We start from the raw sequence: 16,380 nt of genomic DNA on the forward strand, positions 1-16,380 counted from the left end.
GTGAATGACAGGAAGGCTACGGTAACGCAAATAATCACTCTTTACAACCGTGGTGAGCAGAAAAGCATCTCAGAACTCACAACACGTCAAACCGGATGGGCTACAACAGCAGCAGATCACATTGAGCTCTATTCCTGTCAGCCAAGAACTGATGCCTCACTGGGCACAGACTCACCCAGAATGGACAGATGAAGAGCAGAAAAGACCATGTGACGTTTTTACGATCATCGGTCCAGTTTGTGCAGTTCAGATTCCTGTTCTTGGCTGACAGGAGTGGAACACGATGTGGTCTTCTGCTGCCTCAAGCACATTGAGATCAGTTTGTTTATAATTTTGCTCCATGTAATATTGTGTTCATGATATTTTAACAAGCTGCACATACTGCGAGCCGCATGTCCTCTTCACGACTCGGAATTAATATTTGGACTACCATCTGCTCTTCGGAAAATCATTAAACTTGACATTGAATCGTGAACGCACATGAAAAGACAGTCAGTTTCATGCAAGGTCAATTACAGGCCAAATGTAGCTGAAGAAAAAAAATCCAGAAAATACATCAGTATTTTTAATAAGAATTGATTTTTAAAAAGTGATGTTTCCACGGACCACACGCTCCTTCCATAATCAGGCTGAGCTCTTTGTGTGACGCTGCATTGTAGCCTGTGTGGACATGTTTTCCTTCTTCACCAGTATTGATTACCGAATCTCAGTCTTCACTTCTGAGTTTGAATGTGTATGTTGCAAGCTGAAAAAAAAAAAAGATTCAGCGCATCTGGTTTAGATGTCCTGCAGAGACCTTTTTAACCATTTCTAGTTACATTTAATGTTGGGGAACATCTGTGAAACAAGTCAGCCCCTCTTTTTCTCTCTCATGAAGTTAATAAGACAAAAAACACTCACAGCTCCTCCTCTGTCCTGAGCATGATGAGAAACACAACATTACAGATTTACCTCTGACACTGGAGACTCCTTCCATGAATGTTAAATAAACGCCTCCTCACAGATAAACGATTACGCCGTATAATTCTCTGTGAATGAGTTGTTACTATAGAAACGATAACGTATTAGAACATAAAATAAACCTGTGATTGTCAGATCTGCTGTTAGAGAAAATTAATCAACACCTTCTGACCAATCAGATTCAAAAATTCATCAGCGCTGTGAAGCCGTTAGGACAGAAACAGAAATACTGAACATTTTTAATCACATTTCAATGATCTAAGATGTTTTATAATAACACATAAACTGAAGTGTTTGCAAATTTTCGCCGCCTATGAAAACACCTCATAAATCCCAAGTTAGCCCCTGAGTGTTGGTCAGTAAAAAAAAAAATAATAATAATAATTAAAAAAAAACAAACCTTTTAACAAAGGTTTAATTTTTTTATTCCTGTTTGTTGTAAAATCCTTTTCTTTTTTACATTTTTAAATATATTTTTACAAAATGTAAATAATTAATAAATAATTTTAAAATATTTCTTTATTTTCATTTTGAAAATGCTGTAGTGTGTGTATTCCATCAGCATCACGCACATCATGTATCGTGAAAAATGGCTTCAGGTAATTGTGAGATTTTTTGTGGGATTTTTTTTTAAAGCCACAGACCCTGTCCATTAATGGAAATGGACCACTGAGCGAGCGGATATAATTTGTGTGGTGGATAACTCTCAGCCCCAGTAATATCCTGTCAGCGGTGGTCCTGTAGCAATCCATTAATGTACAAAGGTGGGGTGTCAGTACATGTGTGCAGTGACACAGATGGGCTGATGACCTGGCAGCCCCATATAATAGACTTAATAGACTGAATGAAAGAGAAACGAGTCTGTGCCGAACATAAAGCGACCCCTTTTACACCCTTTTGTTCAGCTTAGGACTGATCCAGAGCATTTAACTCAGCATGCTTTATTTGTACAAGAGGCTGTTTGAACAAGTCTGACACACTTGGGTTCCCTGATGCAGAACTGCGATGAGCTGCACAAATACAGAAGTGTGTTTAAAAAAGGAACATCTGAGAAGTGGATAGCAACAGCGCATAAAATATCGTCAGGCTGTTTGACATTTTTGTTTTGACAGTGCGTCCTCTTTTCTAGAAAGCCTCTCTAACTTCTCTAACTTTTTTATTCTAAAGCTCACTTTGTGGATAATAAATGTCAGTGACGCATCCTTCCAAGGAAACTCACACACTTAGAATTGTATACTTAGTGCTGGTTCACAAATTTATAGTCCAAATTTATACTTTTGATTTGTTTAGCTATTTAGTTTCGTTGGGTTTCACACTGCATATAATTAAACAAACTAAATTTAAAACAAATTGTCTGACACGCATGTAGAGCTCAAAACGTCCTAAACTATTTCAATCACTGGTCAGAAATGCATCAGCTGAAAAATGTATAGAAATCACAAAAAATGACTCATGGATTCAAAACAACAATAAACGATTCTTAACACTAATTATATAAATGACTAGTTTAAAACGATTTGTGGCTCCCACCCAGCACTGATCTTCTCTTTCCTCTGGAACACGTGGTATTTCTGCAGCTCTGTGCTTTGGCTCAGTTTGCGTCTCACAGAAATTCTCCAAAAAAAAAAAACACACAAGCTGTCTGATTCACTTCCTGCAAGTGAGTCGATTCAGAGTCGAATCACTTTCTCCCTGCAGTCAAGTTCACTTGGAGGCAGATCAAGACCACGTTGCTCAAAACGTTCTTGGACCCGAGTTTGATTCCTGGGTTCTCACCTGCACCGAGGTGGAAAACACACCAGGGTTCTGTTCAAACGCACGAAACATTACACAGCTACACTACAAGCGCCATTCAGTTAGCAGACACGCATGAGAATGTGTTCCTGAGAGACACGTGAAGCCATCCAGGTGCATCTTTTCAAAATGCTGCGTCATAGCGCAGCGCAACACGCTCGGAGGAAAGTGCTGTCCGCCCTCTTCCGCATACCTGAGCTTACAGACGCCCATGATTGGCTAGTGTCGCTGTGATTGACGGGCGAGGAAGAGTATGCCCCTCCCATCCTCAGAGCACAGACAGTTTTACTCTCTAGGATTCCCGGACATGAACATCTTTGTGCAAACCCATTTTTTTGTATAATTGGCCAAACATTTAATAAATATAGCAATAGAGGAATTCTGGACGAATGCAAATATCCGATGCTAACACACACACACACATTTATACATTTGTAGAATCTGAGAGCAGATCCACCTGGATTAGCTTTACGCTTATTTATTTATTGTGTATATAATAAATAAAAAAACATGACGTGGACCACTAACATCTGACGAATCGGGACAAGAAGGAGAATCTGTCAATCACGTTAACTGTCAATTCAGAAAGCTCCGCCTCTTGCAGTAGCATTCAGGAGTTATAGCCAAAGCATGTACATATGTGTTATGACTGGAACTTTAAAAGATTCGCAGTTAATTTGACTAAGTAATGTTTCATTTTGATTTAAAGATTTATTGATGAAGAAGAGAAACAAACCCGTAATGTACAGTGAGAAAGAAAGCCTGTGGCTTTAACATGATAACGTGCACCAAAATCATTATTTGTTCTTAATGTCGCTGAATATTTTTGATAAATAATTATGATTTGAACATTGAGCGAAACAGTCCTGCTTGTTATTTAATATATTTTCATGCCGCCTTGGTAATTAAAGTAATAATGTAAAATGAGCGCATGTGTACTTGAAGCTGAGTCTCTACTCTTCTGTGTTGTTGATGTTCTCATACAGAACTGACGTTCATGTTGATGGAGGTGCTTTGCTCTGAATTTACACAAACAAGCTGACAGCCCTGGTTGTGAGTCAGCGCTGGCCAGACGATCTAAAGGTCACATCCCCTGAAGGATGTACGCATCGCTAAACCCGGGTGCTTATGTTTGTCTATGAACAGATGGTACTTCCCAGTTAATTCTGAGTCTTTGAGAGGATAATGTGATCACAGCCTATTAAAATATCATAAACACCATTTTACTTTCTGACAGGCCTTACAGGAGCACAAATACCAAAAAAACAAATCAGAGTTTTACTGATCGGGGGGCTGAAGGATTATTAAAGCGGCTTTCGATCATAAAATTAGCATTTAATATGATATTTCATGATGATGGAATGGTCATGGAATATCCCGTAATGCCTTGTTGCATCTCTCAGCATGCTAAGACAAAATTCACGATTTTTGTATTGTTGCGTTTACAGTTTTCAATATTCAGTGCTTTCCAAGTGATAGATTTCTGTATCATTAATCTCTTGCACCGCTCTGCTTTTATTCTGCCGCTGTGTCTGTTAATGATTTTACATTAAAATTGAATCTTTTATATTTTATTAATGCAGAGACATTATCAAGCGGGCCAAAATATTGAAGGATCACTGAATTAAAACAACTTTTATGTCCATAATTTTTTACATTTTTAATTTTTTTAAAAAACATGTTCAGGTTTAACAAAAAAAAGCAGTCCAGTCTAAAAAAAATATGAATTTTGTCGCATTTAAGACATATCTGACTATAGAATATAAAAAACTATCTGTCATAAAATGCGCTCAACAAATTTGATCCAATCAGGTCTTATGTGCAAGTTATTGTTAGGTTAGTATTGGTATATACGCAAACTTTTAGCCACAGAATCTGCATGCTTAGCTAGCCTAGCTTTTTTATTATATTTTGACAGAAGCTAGTTTAAGCTAGTTTGCTAGCAGCTAGCTAGTCTTGTAAGACAATATGGGGGCGTTTCTGATTTGCATATTCATGCATATTCATAGATCTTGTAATTTTGTTTAGGGTAAAGGTGTAGAGATGTAATTTAGTAGATACTTCGGCATTAAATTTAAATTATTTAACAGAGATCCATTTTAATGGTTTAACCTGACACATTTTTATATACTTTAGTTTTTTTTTTCTGAAATTAACTCCGTGTAATTATGTCCATGTAATTATATAAAGCTGTAAATTCAGATGCTGAAGCGGAATAAAGAAGCACATCAGGACAGTTTGGTCCCGCTGACACCAGATAGATCCGGACCTGCTCCTTGATACCATTACAAACCTCACAGTCCTGATTTTACAACATAACCACCATCTGTCATGGGACATATTACATCATGATAATCAATTTATGACTCTCCAGACACTCGTTCCTGCCTCACTGCGCCGTCTGCTTGCCAAAGGAAGTCGTTTAGAGCTATCAAATCAACAAGAAGCACAAAGAAAATCTGCTTTTGTTATTTAACTGATTGCAACGTTTCATTCCAGGTCTCTCTCTCTCTCTCTCTCTCTGTCTCTCTCTCTCTGTCTCTCTCTCTGTCTCTCTCTCTCTTGGTTTCTGCTTCCAGTGTTTTTGTCGAGGTTCAGGATTCTGAGGGAGGAGGAGCAGAAGGAGGCGTGTTCTCCATCAGAGGAGGAGTCACACTGTCGTCTGGACGAAGACGGAGACCTGGAGGTAGTGAGGAAGCCAGCAGAGACGGCGCAGGACCGCGCAACCGCTCACCCCGTCATCCTGAGCCAGGCCGAAGGAGCGATTAGTGATGAAGAGGAGGAGGAGGAGGAATATGGCGAAATGGACGTCATAAAGATCGGTTAGGGATTGCAAGAGCTTTTATTTAGGAAGTTAATGCACGAAATATTAATCCTAACATAGAGTTGTGGAAAATTCCGGCACAGTGCAGCAATTAGTCTCTTAGTGTGTTTACTGGATTCCTATAACAGCACAGAAGTGTTTTATTCCTCTTACACCACAGCAATTTGCCAACAATTACATTTCTTTAAATTAAAGAATGATGTGTTGTACTTTTTATCCATTTATAGTTACATATAGTCACACAAATTAGTTCCTGCTATCACTCGTGTTGTATATATAAACTATCTATAAACACTCGTTTCCTTACCAGCCTCTCTTTTTCTCTCTCTTGAATAAAATTATAACAGGACAAAAACGCAACACAAAGCGTAACTCCTCTTGTCAGAAAAGTTACAGCTTTACCTCTGAGTGTTACAAAGTGCTGACACTGGAGACTCCTTCTTTAAATGTTAAATAAAGATCTACTTATAGATGACGTTATTTAATCCGTTTATGTGAATGACCTGTTACTATAGAAACAACAACGTGTTAGCAGGAGCACATTAATATAAACCTGTACTACTGTTTGCGCTGCTGTTGTAGAGGATTAATCAAGACCTGATGACTAATCAGAACCAAAATATATAGCATGAAAAAATAAAACGATTTGATGCGAAAGTCGAGTTTAACATTTATTTAGCTTTAAACGCACAGACCACAGACGATCATGACGTTATTATACTGCGGTATATATCATATTATGATAACGTTTATCATCACAGCTAGTTAGCCTGCCATTGTTGCGTTTTCTCACAGAGCACACGATGGCGACGCCGCTGGAGGACGTCGGAAAGCAGGTGAGCGCACCTTTAATCTACATCACGGCACTCCTAAACTAATTACCACAGTTTTCTGTAGTGATCTCTCCGTTGACTCGGCAGATCTGGCGAGGAGCTTTCCTGCTCTCCGACTTCATCCTGTCCAACCCGGCTGCGTTCACAGGAGCGACAGTGCTGGAGCTGGGAGCAGGAACCGGATTAGCCAGCATCGTCATGGCAAGTGTGGCAAAAACGGTCTACTGCACAGGTACGGGTTTGTGTGATTGCTGTCGTTTTCAGGATTTTGATTGTTGTTAAAATGATAGAAGTGCTAGAAGTAATTGTGCTCTTTTTATACCACAGTTTTATACCACAGCGCTGTTGAATTCTGGATTCGGATTGGTCAGAAGGTGTTGATTACATTTCTATAGTATGGCAGAAGTTCCAGATAATCGAACACTTTTTATAACATATAATTGCTAATGTGGAGAAGTTTTCTGTAAAGCGATGTTTATGTAACATTTGTGAAAGGAGTCTCCAGTGTCAGCACTTTGTAACACTCAGAGATAAAGATATAACTTTAAGTTTTTCAACACAGAGCGGTTTACACTTTGCAGTTTCTCCGTAACATGACAAGCTGCAGTTTTTTGTCTTTTTAACTATGAGAGAGAGAGAGAGAGAGAAAAGCACCTGAGGCTGGTGAGGGAGCTGCTAAGTGAAAACAGGAGCTAACTTGCTCCTTGTGAATGTTTCATAACATTAAACATAATTATAAATGGATAAACAGTGTTACGTGTCAAATTGCTGTGGTATAAGAGGAATAAAACACTTCAGGACGTGCTGTTATGAGGTTTTAACAGTAAAAACGCATCATCACACTACTCTGTCATTGATTATTTTTGTATAATAGCATGACATTCAGTGTTTTATTCTTTATTTAAGTTCGTTATTGAAAGCAGCATTTTTAATTTAAACAGTAAACCACTTCATAGTGAGGATTTTATTTCATTAATAAACCTCTGCTGATTGATTTATTGTTATTTTTCAAGTAGAAGCTTTAAAGACAGTCTGAAACAGAAATTTTAACATATTTTTCTTGCACAGCGTGAAATATTTTTGAGTGAAACAGCAAGTTCGAGCCGCGCTCCATTATGAAATGACGAAGCCTGCTGACGGGATTCGAAGGGTATTTCAGCAGCCATTACTAGAAGTTTTTCTAAAGATGATTACAGATAAAGTGACAGCTATTGGAGTCATTTTGTTCTATGGCTGAGTTTTATTGATTTTATTTTTTCGGTTTAAAATCGTGCATTGGCTGCTGCAGAGTCTGCTCTGAAGGTTCTGCCATTTCTGTTTAGTGAAAAATGTCTTCAGTTCGAGACCCCATACGAGTGCATAGTGTAAAGATAAAGTATATGATTTGAGAGTGTCTGAAGCTCGGCTTTGAGATTTCATAGCGTCTACTCAGTATAAATTACTTTCCAAGTGCTAGCTGATTGTATGTGAGAGGGTTTGTATCATCACGGTTCATATTACAGGTTGAAAATAGGCTTTCACTCAGAAGACAAGAGATGTCCTTGAATTACACTGGGCTCGCAGTCACGTTCTTCTTCAGATTTTTTGAAGAGCTTCTGTCATTGAAAGTGATAGTTTTGTCCTTGTCTTCCACAGCATACCCCTTCCCTCAAACAGTATTGACTCCATCGTGAATCTGAATCTTTTTTTTTTTTCTCAGCATGTAGTTTAAGGTCATCACACAGTAATAATAATAAAAATAGTATACAGGTCTTTTGAGGTGAATGTGTGATGATTTAGACATCATTGTTTCTAACACTGTCTCATTAATCAACTAAATTGGATTTTAACTGATGACCAATCATTGTTATATTTAAATTAAATACTACAACCTTGGGTAATAACTCTTGATTCTGAAATCCAAAGAATCAGTATGTCTCTTTCTGCCTGAAGTAAAAGGGAAGTGTGTTTTTTTTCCCTTTCTGTGCTATAATTGTGTGAAAATTACCTTCAGTGTTGTGTAAGCTGCCTCGCACGATAAGAAAGGTATTATCTACCTCTCGGAGAGAAAAACCGCAGGCCGTTTGATAAATGGCTTCATAATCATTAATATTTTAATGGAGTGAGCGGTAAAGTGGTAATGCTTTCCCATTTATTGAGCTCTTTACAAAGGGTGTGTGTGTGCGTGTGTTTGTTTTGCAGATGTTGGTGAAGATCTCCTCAGGATGTGTCAGAGAAATGTGCATTTGAATCAGCATTATATTGCAGCATCAGGTAAAGCATAATAGCATGGGTGGGTAAGTGGGTAGATAGGTAGGGGGTAAGTGGGTAGATAGGTAGGGGGTAAGTGGGTAGATAGGTAAGAGGATACCTGGGTGGACAGGTGAGTGGGTAGATAGGTAGGGGGTAGGTAGGTAGATGGGTAAGTGGATAGAAGGTAGGTAGATGGGTAAGTGGGTAGATAGGTAAGAGGATACCTGGGTGGACATGTGAGTGGGTAGATAGGTAATGGGTAGGTAGGTAGATGGGTAAGTGGATAGATAGGTAGATGGGTAAGTGGATAGATAGGTAGATGGGTACGTGGGTAGATAGGTAAGAGGATACCTGGGTGGACAGGTGAGTGGGTAGATAGGTAGGGGGTAGGTAGGTAGATGGGTAAGTGGATAGATAGGTAGATGGGTAAGTGGATAGATAGGTAGATGGGTAAGTGGATAGATAGGTAGATGGGTAAGTGGGTAGATAGGTAAGAGGATACCTGGGTGGACAGGTGAGTGGGTAGATAGGTAGGGGGTAGGTAGTTAGATGGGTAAGTGGATAGATAGGTAGATGGGTAAGTTTATAGATAGGTAGATGGGTAAGTGGGTAGATAGGTAGGGGGTAGATAGTGTTGCACTTGAAGCAAGTTTGCAGCTTGTAATTTCCTGTCTACAGCTTTTAAAAACCACCGAAAACATCCCCTGCAATTTCAAGTCATCAACTTGCAATTTCAGCTCACTAACTAGTCTTCTCAACTACAAGTTATTTCCCCGTTTACAGAGCGACGTCAAATCAACATGGCCGCTCACACTGTGAACAGTGTAAAGTTCCCTTTCTCTAATTTTAAATGATTTTATACCCGTATTTGCTTTAGATCTGTGAATGTACAAACTCAGTCTATGTTCAAATCTATAACACTGAATACTAATCGCTGTTTTGAGAAGTTAATCATCAACATAAAAATTATCACATTAACCGGTTAGCTTGTTGGTAAGTCACTCGCTATTACTCCTACGATGCTGTAGTTGTCTTACTGCAATTTCAGTCCAAAATGTTGTTGAACGTTTGAAGTTTACTACAGGAGAACAGAACCAGTAGCCACTCAGGCCTGTGACTTTTAAAGTGTGCTTAAAGAGCAAACAAAAGACATGATTTCCATGGAGGGATGTGCGTTTAAGTGTCTAGACGGGTGGTTAGGGGTCTGTGGAGGTGGATGTGGAGGCAGGAGGTAGGTGTCCAATCAGAACAAGCCTCAGGGGTCAGAAACAGCTCTGATTGGGGAATCGTGTCCGAACCTGCTAACAGATTTAATGTGAAGCACTCGGTAGGACAAACATCTCTCATGTAATGAGATTAGTCAGACAATTTTTTCAAATGTCAAATGAACGTTAAAAAAAAACAAACAAACATAATGCATCACGCAAAAAAAAAATGGACATAATGCAAAAAAAAAAAATGATGGTAAATGTCAGGAAGCATCTTTACAACGCTCCATTTATTCTCATTTCTGAGTGTTTTTCCTCAGACGAGTGCGGTGTGAAAGTGAGACAGCTGGACTGGACCGCAGACGATTTCCTCACAGGTCAGATCCTCTGAATAACCGTTCTGTTCAGATCAGATCAACTCGATTTAAGCTCAGTCATTTTTAATATACAGCAAGTGCAGGAAGTGTGTGTGTGTGTGTGTTTTGATAAATATTGTTAATATTAATAATAACAACTGAGCTGTCTATAAACTAAATATAAGAATTTAAGATGTAAACTGCAGTACTGCATTGCTATAAATGAAAAGAAACGAGGGTTAAAGGTGAGTTTATTGGCTCGTGTCACTTTCAGATGCAGACTCAGAATTTGGCTGGAGTGAGGACGAGGTATCAGACCTCCACGATAACACCACGGTCATCATCGCAGCAGATGGTGAGCGATCACAATCAGATAAGTGTACCTTTGTGTTTCGTGCATCGTTGTTTGTTGATTTTTGAACTCAAAGCTTTGCTCACACAATGTATGTACGTGTTAATAGAGTTTTCTCACAGACACTGATACTGATTTTTAACAGATAATATCGTCTGATGTATGCGCCTGCCTCAGAGACATGTCCGCTTCAGACTAAAGAACCAACATTTTTACAGAAAGATATTTTAAATATTTTAAAGTGTTGTTATTGTAGTGCTGTGTTGTTATTATGTTTCAGCTATTGTAGTTTCATAGTGTTGAATGTTGTAATCAATTAAAAATGAAATTGTATCGGATTTGAATTTTGTGCATCATTACATTCCAACATGTTTCACTTTATAGTTTTAAATCTGTGTTTTTTTGTTTGTTTGTTCACTTTTAATTGCAAGAGAGATTACTCCAGTCTTCTCTGATGTATAAATCTTTCTGCTCTTACAGTATGGTTTTTTTTTTTTTCCTTCTCCGAAGTGTGCTATGACGATGACCTCACCGACGCCCTGTTTCGGACTCTGTATCGCATTTGCAGTAATCTGCGTCACTCCAGCACCGCCTACATCAGCATAGAGAAAAGGTAATGAGAAAGGATTAAATAGTCTGCTTCTGGGAAACTTATATTTTTTTGCTCATTTGGCTGATGTTTTTGTTCAGATTGAGTTTTGTTCAGTGAGGCGTCTGAGCAGTTCAAGGTTAAGGGACTTGCTGAAGGATTCAGCAGAGGCAGCGCTGGGGTTTGAACTCATGACCTACTGATCAGTAGCTTAAAGCCTTAACCACTGAACCAATTCAGTGTTTTGACGCTGGGGTGGTGTGCTATCTGCCACGACTACGTTACCACCGCGAAGTTGATTATTTTCCAACAACAGCACGTCCTGAAGTGTTTTATTCCTCTTATACCACAGCAATTTGTCAACAGTTTATTAAAGAATGGCACATTGTACTTTTTATCCATTTATAGTTGCATTTCATGTTGTGGAAACAAATTAGTTCCTGTTTTCACTTACTTTATAGCAGCTATAAACAGTCGTTCCCTTACCAGCCTCTCTTTTTTCTCTCTGAAGAAGTTAATAAGACAAAAAAAAAAAAAAAAACACAGCTTGTCATGTTACCGAGAAACAGCAAAGCGTAAACTCATTACGAAGCACTGACACTGGAGACTCCTTCCATAAATGTTAAATGTAAACCTCTCCTTACTGAAACAGAAATCTTCACCTTATCAACAGTCGGTGTCTTTGATATATTGAATTAACAGTAGTGAATGAGTTACAGTGGAAAATGTTAATGCGAACCTGTATTTTGCAGCAATTTGCAGAATATTTAAACAGCTTCTGGCCAATCAGATTAGAGTATTAACCAGCGCTGTGTTATAACTCATTCTAACGCTCCTGGGTTAATCTAGCTGTCAGTTATGAAGTCATAAATGCAAGACTTGAACATTAATCCTGATGTTCATCGGTCATTCTCATTCATGTATCTTAAATCCCGAAGACGTTTCTTCAGTGGTGGAAAATCCTAGAAAGAAAGATACTCAGCTGGTGCTTTGGAATTGCTTTGAAACCTCGTGTGTGATTTCCATCTCGGACATCAGGGTCACAAGACATCGAGTACTGGAGGTGTGAATCGGTGTGACAGGCGCTCTGTCCTGACTTGTGTAATGAGGTAATGAGAGTGTGTCTTCCTCCTGGTTCGTGTCTGTGATGTTCCCTCAGGCTGAACTTCACACTGCGCCACATGGACGTGTCCTGCGAGGCGTATGATCATTTCCGCCGCTGCCTAGAACAGATAACGGAGCTGAGAGAGAAGGAAATGAGGTTCACAGTCTCACCGGTGTCCTGCTCCTTCCCTCAGTTCTTCCAGTACGAACGAGTGAACCAACTGGTGCGTCATGTTCGTTTAAAACGTTTAGAACTGTGGGTGTTCTTACATACCTGAAAAAATGAGATTTAACACTCTTATAAATCTTGAACACGAAACAAATTGTGTTAAAGAATGCTGCTATTATCTGATCTTTATATATATATATATATATATATATATATATATATATATATATATATATATATATATATAAATGTGTGTGTGTGTGTGTATATAATATGATAAACAACATTTTTGCTCGTTTTATCAAGGGTGCCAATAATTATGAAGGCTTAGTATTGGCAGCTTTGATAATTATGATATAAATATTACATTAATTCACATTAATTCAAATTCTCCCCCCTGCCACCTTTGTTCCAAAAAAAAAATCTCATGAGAAGTTAGTATTTTCTAAATTATTGACACCCCTAAGGAATATTTTTGAATAAGGGGTAATTTTCTCTCTCTCTCTCTCTCTCTCTCTCTCTCTCTCTCTCTCTCTCTCTCTCTCTCCATGTCCCATTTCTCTGAAGTATAAAGAGAAAAAGACAGAAAGCAGAGCTCAAAGATTGCAGCTTTTCAGATTGCATGCATGAAATGATGCTTGTGATTTAGTTTCAAAATGTTAGAAGCGAGATGCTCTCTCTCTCTCTCTCTCTCTCTCTCTCTCTCACTCTCTCTCTCATGCTCTCTCTCTCTCTCTCTCATGCTCGCTCTCTCTCTCTCTCTCTCATGCTCACTCTCTCTCTCTCATGCTCTCTCTCTCTCTCATGCTCGCTCTCTCACTCTCTCTCTATCTCTCTCTCTCTCTCTCATGCTCGCTCTCTCTCTCTCTCTCTCTCTCTCTCTCATGCTCTCTCGCTCTCTCTCTCTCTCTCATGTGCAAAATAATATAATTTTCCCAGCAACACAACAATTTCTGATAAGGAAAACTTAGTAGACAAATTCTTTTAAGAAGAACCAAGATTATGTAGGATATAAAGGATTAATATCTATTTATTTGACCATGTTTTATGATGAAGGAACATCTGTGAAACTCAACACATCTCAGTATTCATGTCAGTAAATATATCACTACTTATTTACAGAAGAATTTCACGTCTTCCTCTTTTTTTTCCTTATTTCTTATTAAATCAGGAAAGATGGTTCTCTTATTGCCGTCCCTCCTTTAGAGGAGCTGTGGCCTTTGTTTGTTTTGTACCGCTCGTCCACTTCCTTTTCATTTGATCAGTTCTACCTTTATATGAATTTTCACTAGGGCTGGGCAATGCGACAATATGATATCAATATTCGTGATAAATTATGTCGCAATACGCTTTTCTGAGATATCATGATAGCTTTTTATTACATTTTTTTCATAATTTGAAACTAGTTTAATCTTAAATTGCGAAATAATAGTGTTAAGTATTTTTATAAAAAAAAAAATCAAATGTATTTGAAAAATATTTTATAAATAAAATGTATATTTAATTAGCACTGAACAACTTTATTATTATTTATAAGGGTCTTTTTAAAACAACACTACAGTACTGCTGGGAGTGTGTGAGGAAACCTACTATACTGTATATTGTGATAAAATCATGCCTTTGATTATCGTGGTACAATGTTTTTGTCGTATCGCCCACGTCCTAATTTTACCAAACCTAACCGAATGTGTGCTTTGCGCATGTTGTAATATATTTTGTTCTTATTTTTTTTTTACAGGAGCTGTGGAAAGTGTCTGCTTTTCCCTTTCCGACTCAGTGCAGCTCAACATCCTCACGAAATCATGGTGAAAACGATGCAACATTGAAAACTAATCCAGAATCAAGATCCAAGAGTTGATACTCAGCTTTATGCAGTTATAAGTGCATCTTAATGTGAATCCTTAATGTGAATCCTATTTTATATAATTCATTTAACAAAGGTTTTATTAGATAGGATGAAGGTGGTGGTGCAGTGAAGTGAGAATTTCATTTTAGTTTATTTTTAGCTACAGATTGCGCTTTTTATTTTCGTATCTATCTCGCTCCGGACAGTTGGGATTGCATACTATGGATTTTAAATTATTATTTAAAAATTATTGTGTGTTTTTGTGTGTGATTGCTGAGATTATGAACGAGTGCTGCAATGAGTTGATTCTGTAGCATATTTCATACATACACAAGGCAATTCAAGGTGCTTTACAAATAAAATGAGATACACAGAATAAATAGTAGGCTGAAGTAGAGTTTAAAATAGCAGTAATAGGTGTAATATTAAAGAAAAGGTCATATCAAATGTGCTGCCTTTTCCATGATGGACACTAGAGGGCGTGCTAGTCCAATATTACATTTGAGTAGAGATGGGCTCTTCAGTGAGTCAGAACATTTGGCTCATCTCACCAACAAGAGTCGATTCTTCAGGCTCCCAAATGATCCTAAATGATATTGTGCAATATTTTTATGACTAGTGATGCCTAAATATGACTAAAACTATTCTGTTAAGTCCTACTCTACCTTCTCATTAACAAAAATAACATTACTTTGCATTGCATTTTATAAAATTTAATACAATCATCTTTAACCTAAATGAGCAATGCACTGCAAATATGCATTGATCAAATATATTAAGCATCTCTGCGTCCTGCTGTATCTGTGCTTAAAGATTTACTTCCACTTATCTCGATTATTATTTGCTTCTTATAATAAACATGCTTAATAGACATAGCTGAAAGTCAAACACACAACCCAGATGCTGAAAATAGGTTTCCAAGGAAGCATTTAAATGGTTGGTGAAGAGAAATGAATGAAACATTTGCCAACATCTACGAAAGAAAGAAAAAAAAAAAGCTCACGTGAATCGACCCTCAACCTAAAAGAGTCGGTTCAAGGAGACGACTCCTTCACGAAGGACACATCGCTAACCTGAAAGCGAAAACATGAATCTGGTTTCTTTCTTTCTTTATTTTTTTTATTGTAAATGGAGGCAATGACATTACAGAAAAAAAGAAAAACAAGAAACCAGCTCACAGCTTACTCGAGTCACATGTACAAGTCACATATTCGAGTCACATATGCAAGTCACATTTGCGAGTTGACGCGAAAGCATGTATTAGGTTTCTTTCTTTCTGGCTTTCTTTCTTTCTTTGTGGATGTAGGCAATGCCATTACAGGAAGAAAAAACACAAGAAAAACAAGAAAGCAGCTCACATGCGCATACATGAGTCACATGTGCGAGTCGACTCTCAGTGTTCAAAGAGCCGACTCCTTCGCGAACGACACACAGCTAGTTTGAACACACAAACAAGTATTCTGTTTCTAAGTTTTTATTTTTAACTCCCGATCACCAGAACACCTCCCTTCAGTAAAATCCGGGAAACCTGAGGTGACTTAGTATATGGCAAGAGTTGATGTATGAAACATTCTGAAACAAAGATATATAACATTTCTCTCATGCGGTGTTTAAATAACAAGCCAAAGAATTATTTTATTTATTTATTTATTTATTTATTTTAGAGGGAATCAAATATACACACTGTTTAACCTCAGTTTAAATGTAGTCCATCAGCCATGGCGAGTTTGATGAAATTCTGCTCAAATTTCACTCATTTTTCTGCAACGCCATAAAAAAAAAAAATACACACAATTAAGAGACTCCGCCAATTAAAGAGCAAATCATCACAGCTTTCCTTCAAACCTCATCAGGTCACAGACAGATGGACTTACTTGTGTGTTTTGTGCTTTAATTATATCTAGAAAAATGAACAAAATTCATGTAGCCCATTTGAAAAGCAAATAAAATGTAGTAACAGCCATTTTAATCCCAGAAAAACTTGGTTTACATATCTAAAGTTTTACATATAAACTGGTATTTCATGAAATTTTGCAAATAATATTACTTTAGCAAAACATATCTGGCTAAAGAAGCAAATGTTTTGGCTGATGGTATACATTTGTAAATCTGT

General features: G+C 37.8%; 1 protein-coding gene across 3 annotated transcripts in view; it reads left to right on the forward strand.

The window, feature by feature from the left end:
• The window catches only part of mettl22 (methyltransferase 22, Kin17 lysine), an 18,119-nt gene extending 1,993 nt beyond the window's left edge, over positions 1-16,126 (forward strand). For 2 of the 3 annotated variants that reach the window (XM_026947113.3, XM_026947111.3), the window contains exons 3-11: positions 5,334-5,576; positions 6,374-6,414; positions 6,499-6,643; positions 8,593-8,664; positions 10,172-10,228; positions 10,482-10,562; positions 11,070-11,172; positions 12,308-12,476; positions 14,160-16,126. In XM_026947113.3, coding sequence (XP_026802914.3) covers positions 5,334-5,576; positions 6,374-6,414; positions 6,499-6,643; positions 8,593-8,664; positions 10,172-10,228; positions 10,482-10,562; positions 11,070-11,172; positions 12,308-12,476; positions 14,160-14,279 — 1,031 coding nt within the window. In that variant the 3' untranslated portion in view covers positions 14,280-16,126. The remainder of the gene's footprint in view (positions 1-5,333; positions 5,577-6,373; positions 6,415-6,498; positions 6,644-8,592; positions 8,665-10,171; positions 10,229-10,481; positions 10,563-11,069; positions 11,173-12,307; positions 12,477-14,159) is intronic. The other variant, XM_053239363.1, reaches the window with a different exon arrangement.
• The last annotated feature ends 254 nt before the right edge of the window (positions 16,127-16,380 follow it).

This window comes from Pangasianodon hypophthalmus, chromosome 13, assembly GCF_027358585.1.
Source record: "Pangasianodon hypophthalmus isolate fPanHyp1 chromosome 13, fPanHyp1.pri, whole genome shotgun sequence".
In the NCBI taxonomy this organism is placed as follows: domain Eukaryota; kingdom Metazoa; phylum Chordata; class Actinopteri; order Siluriformes; family Pangasiidae; genus Pangasianodon; species Pangasianodon hypophthalmus.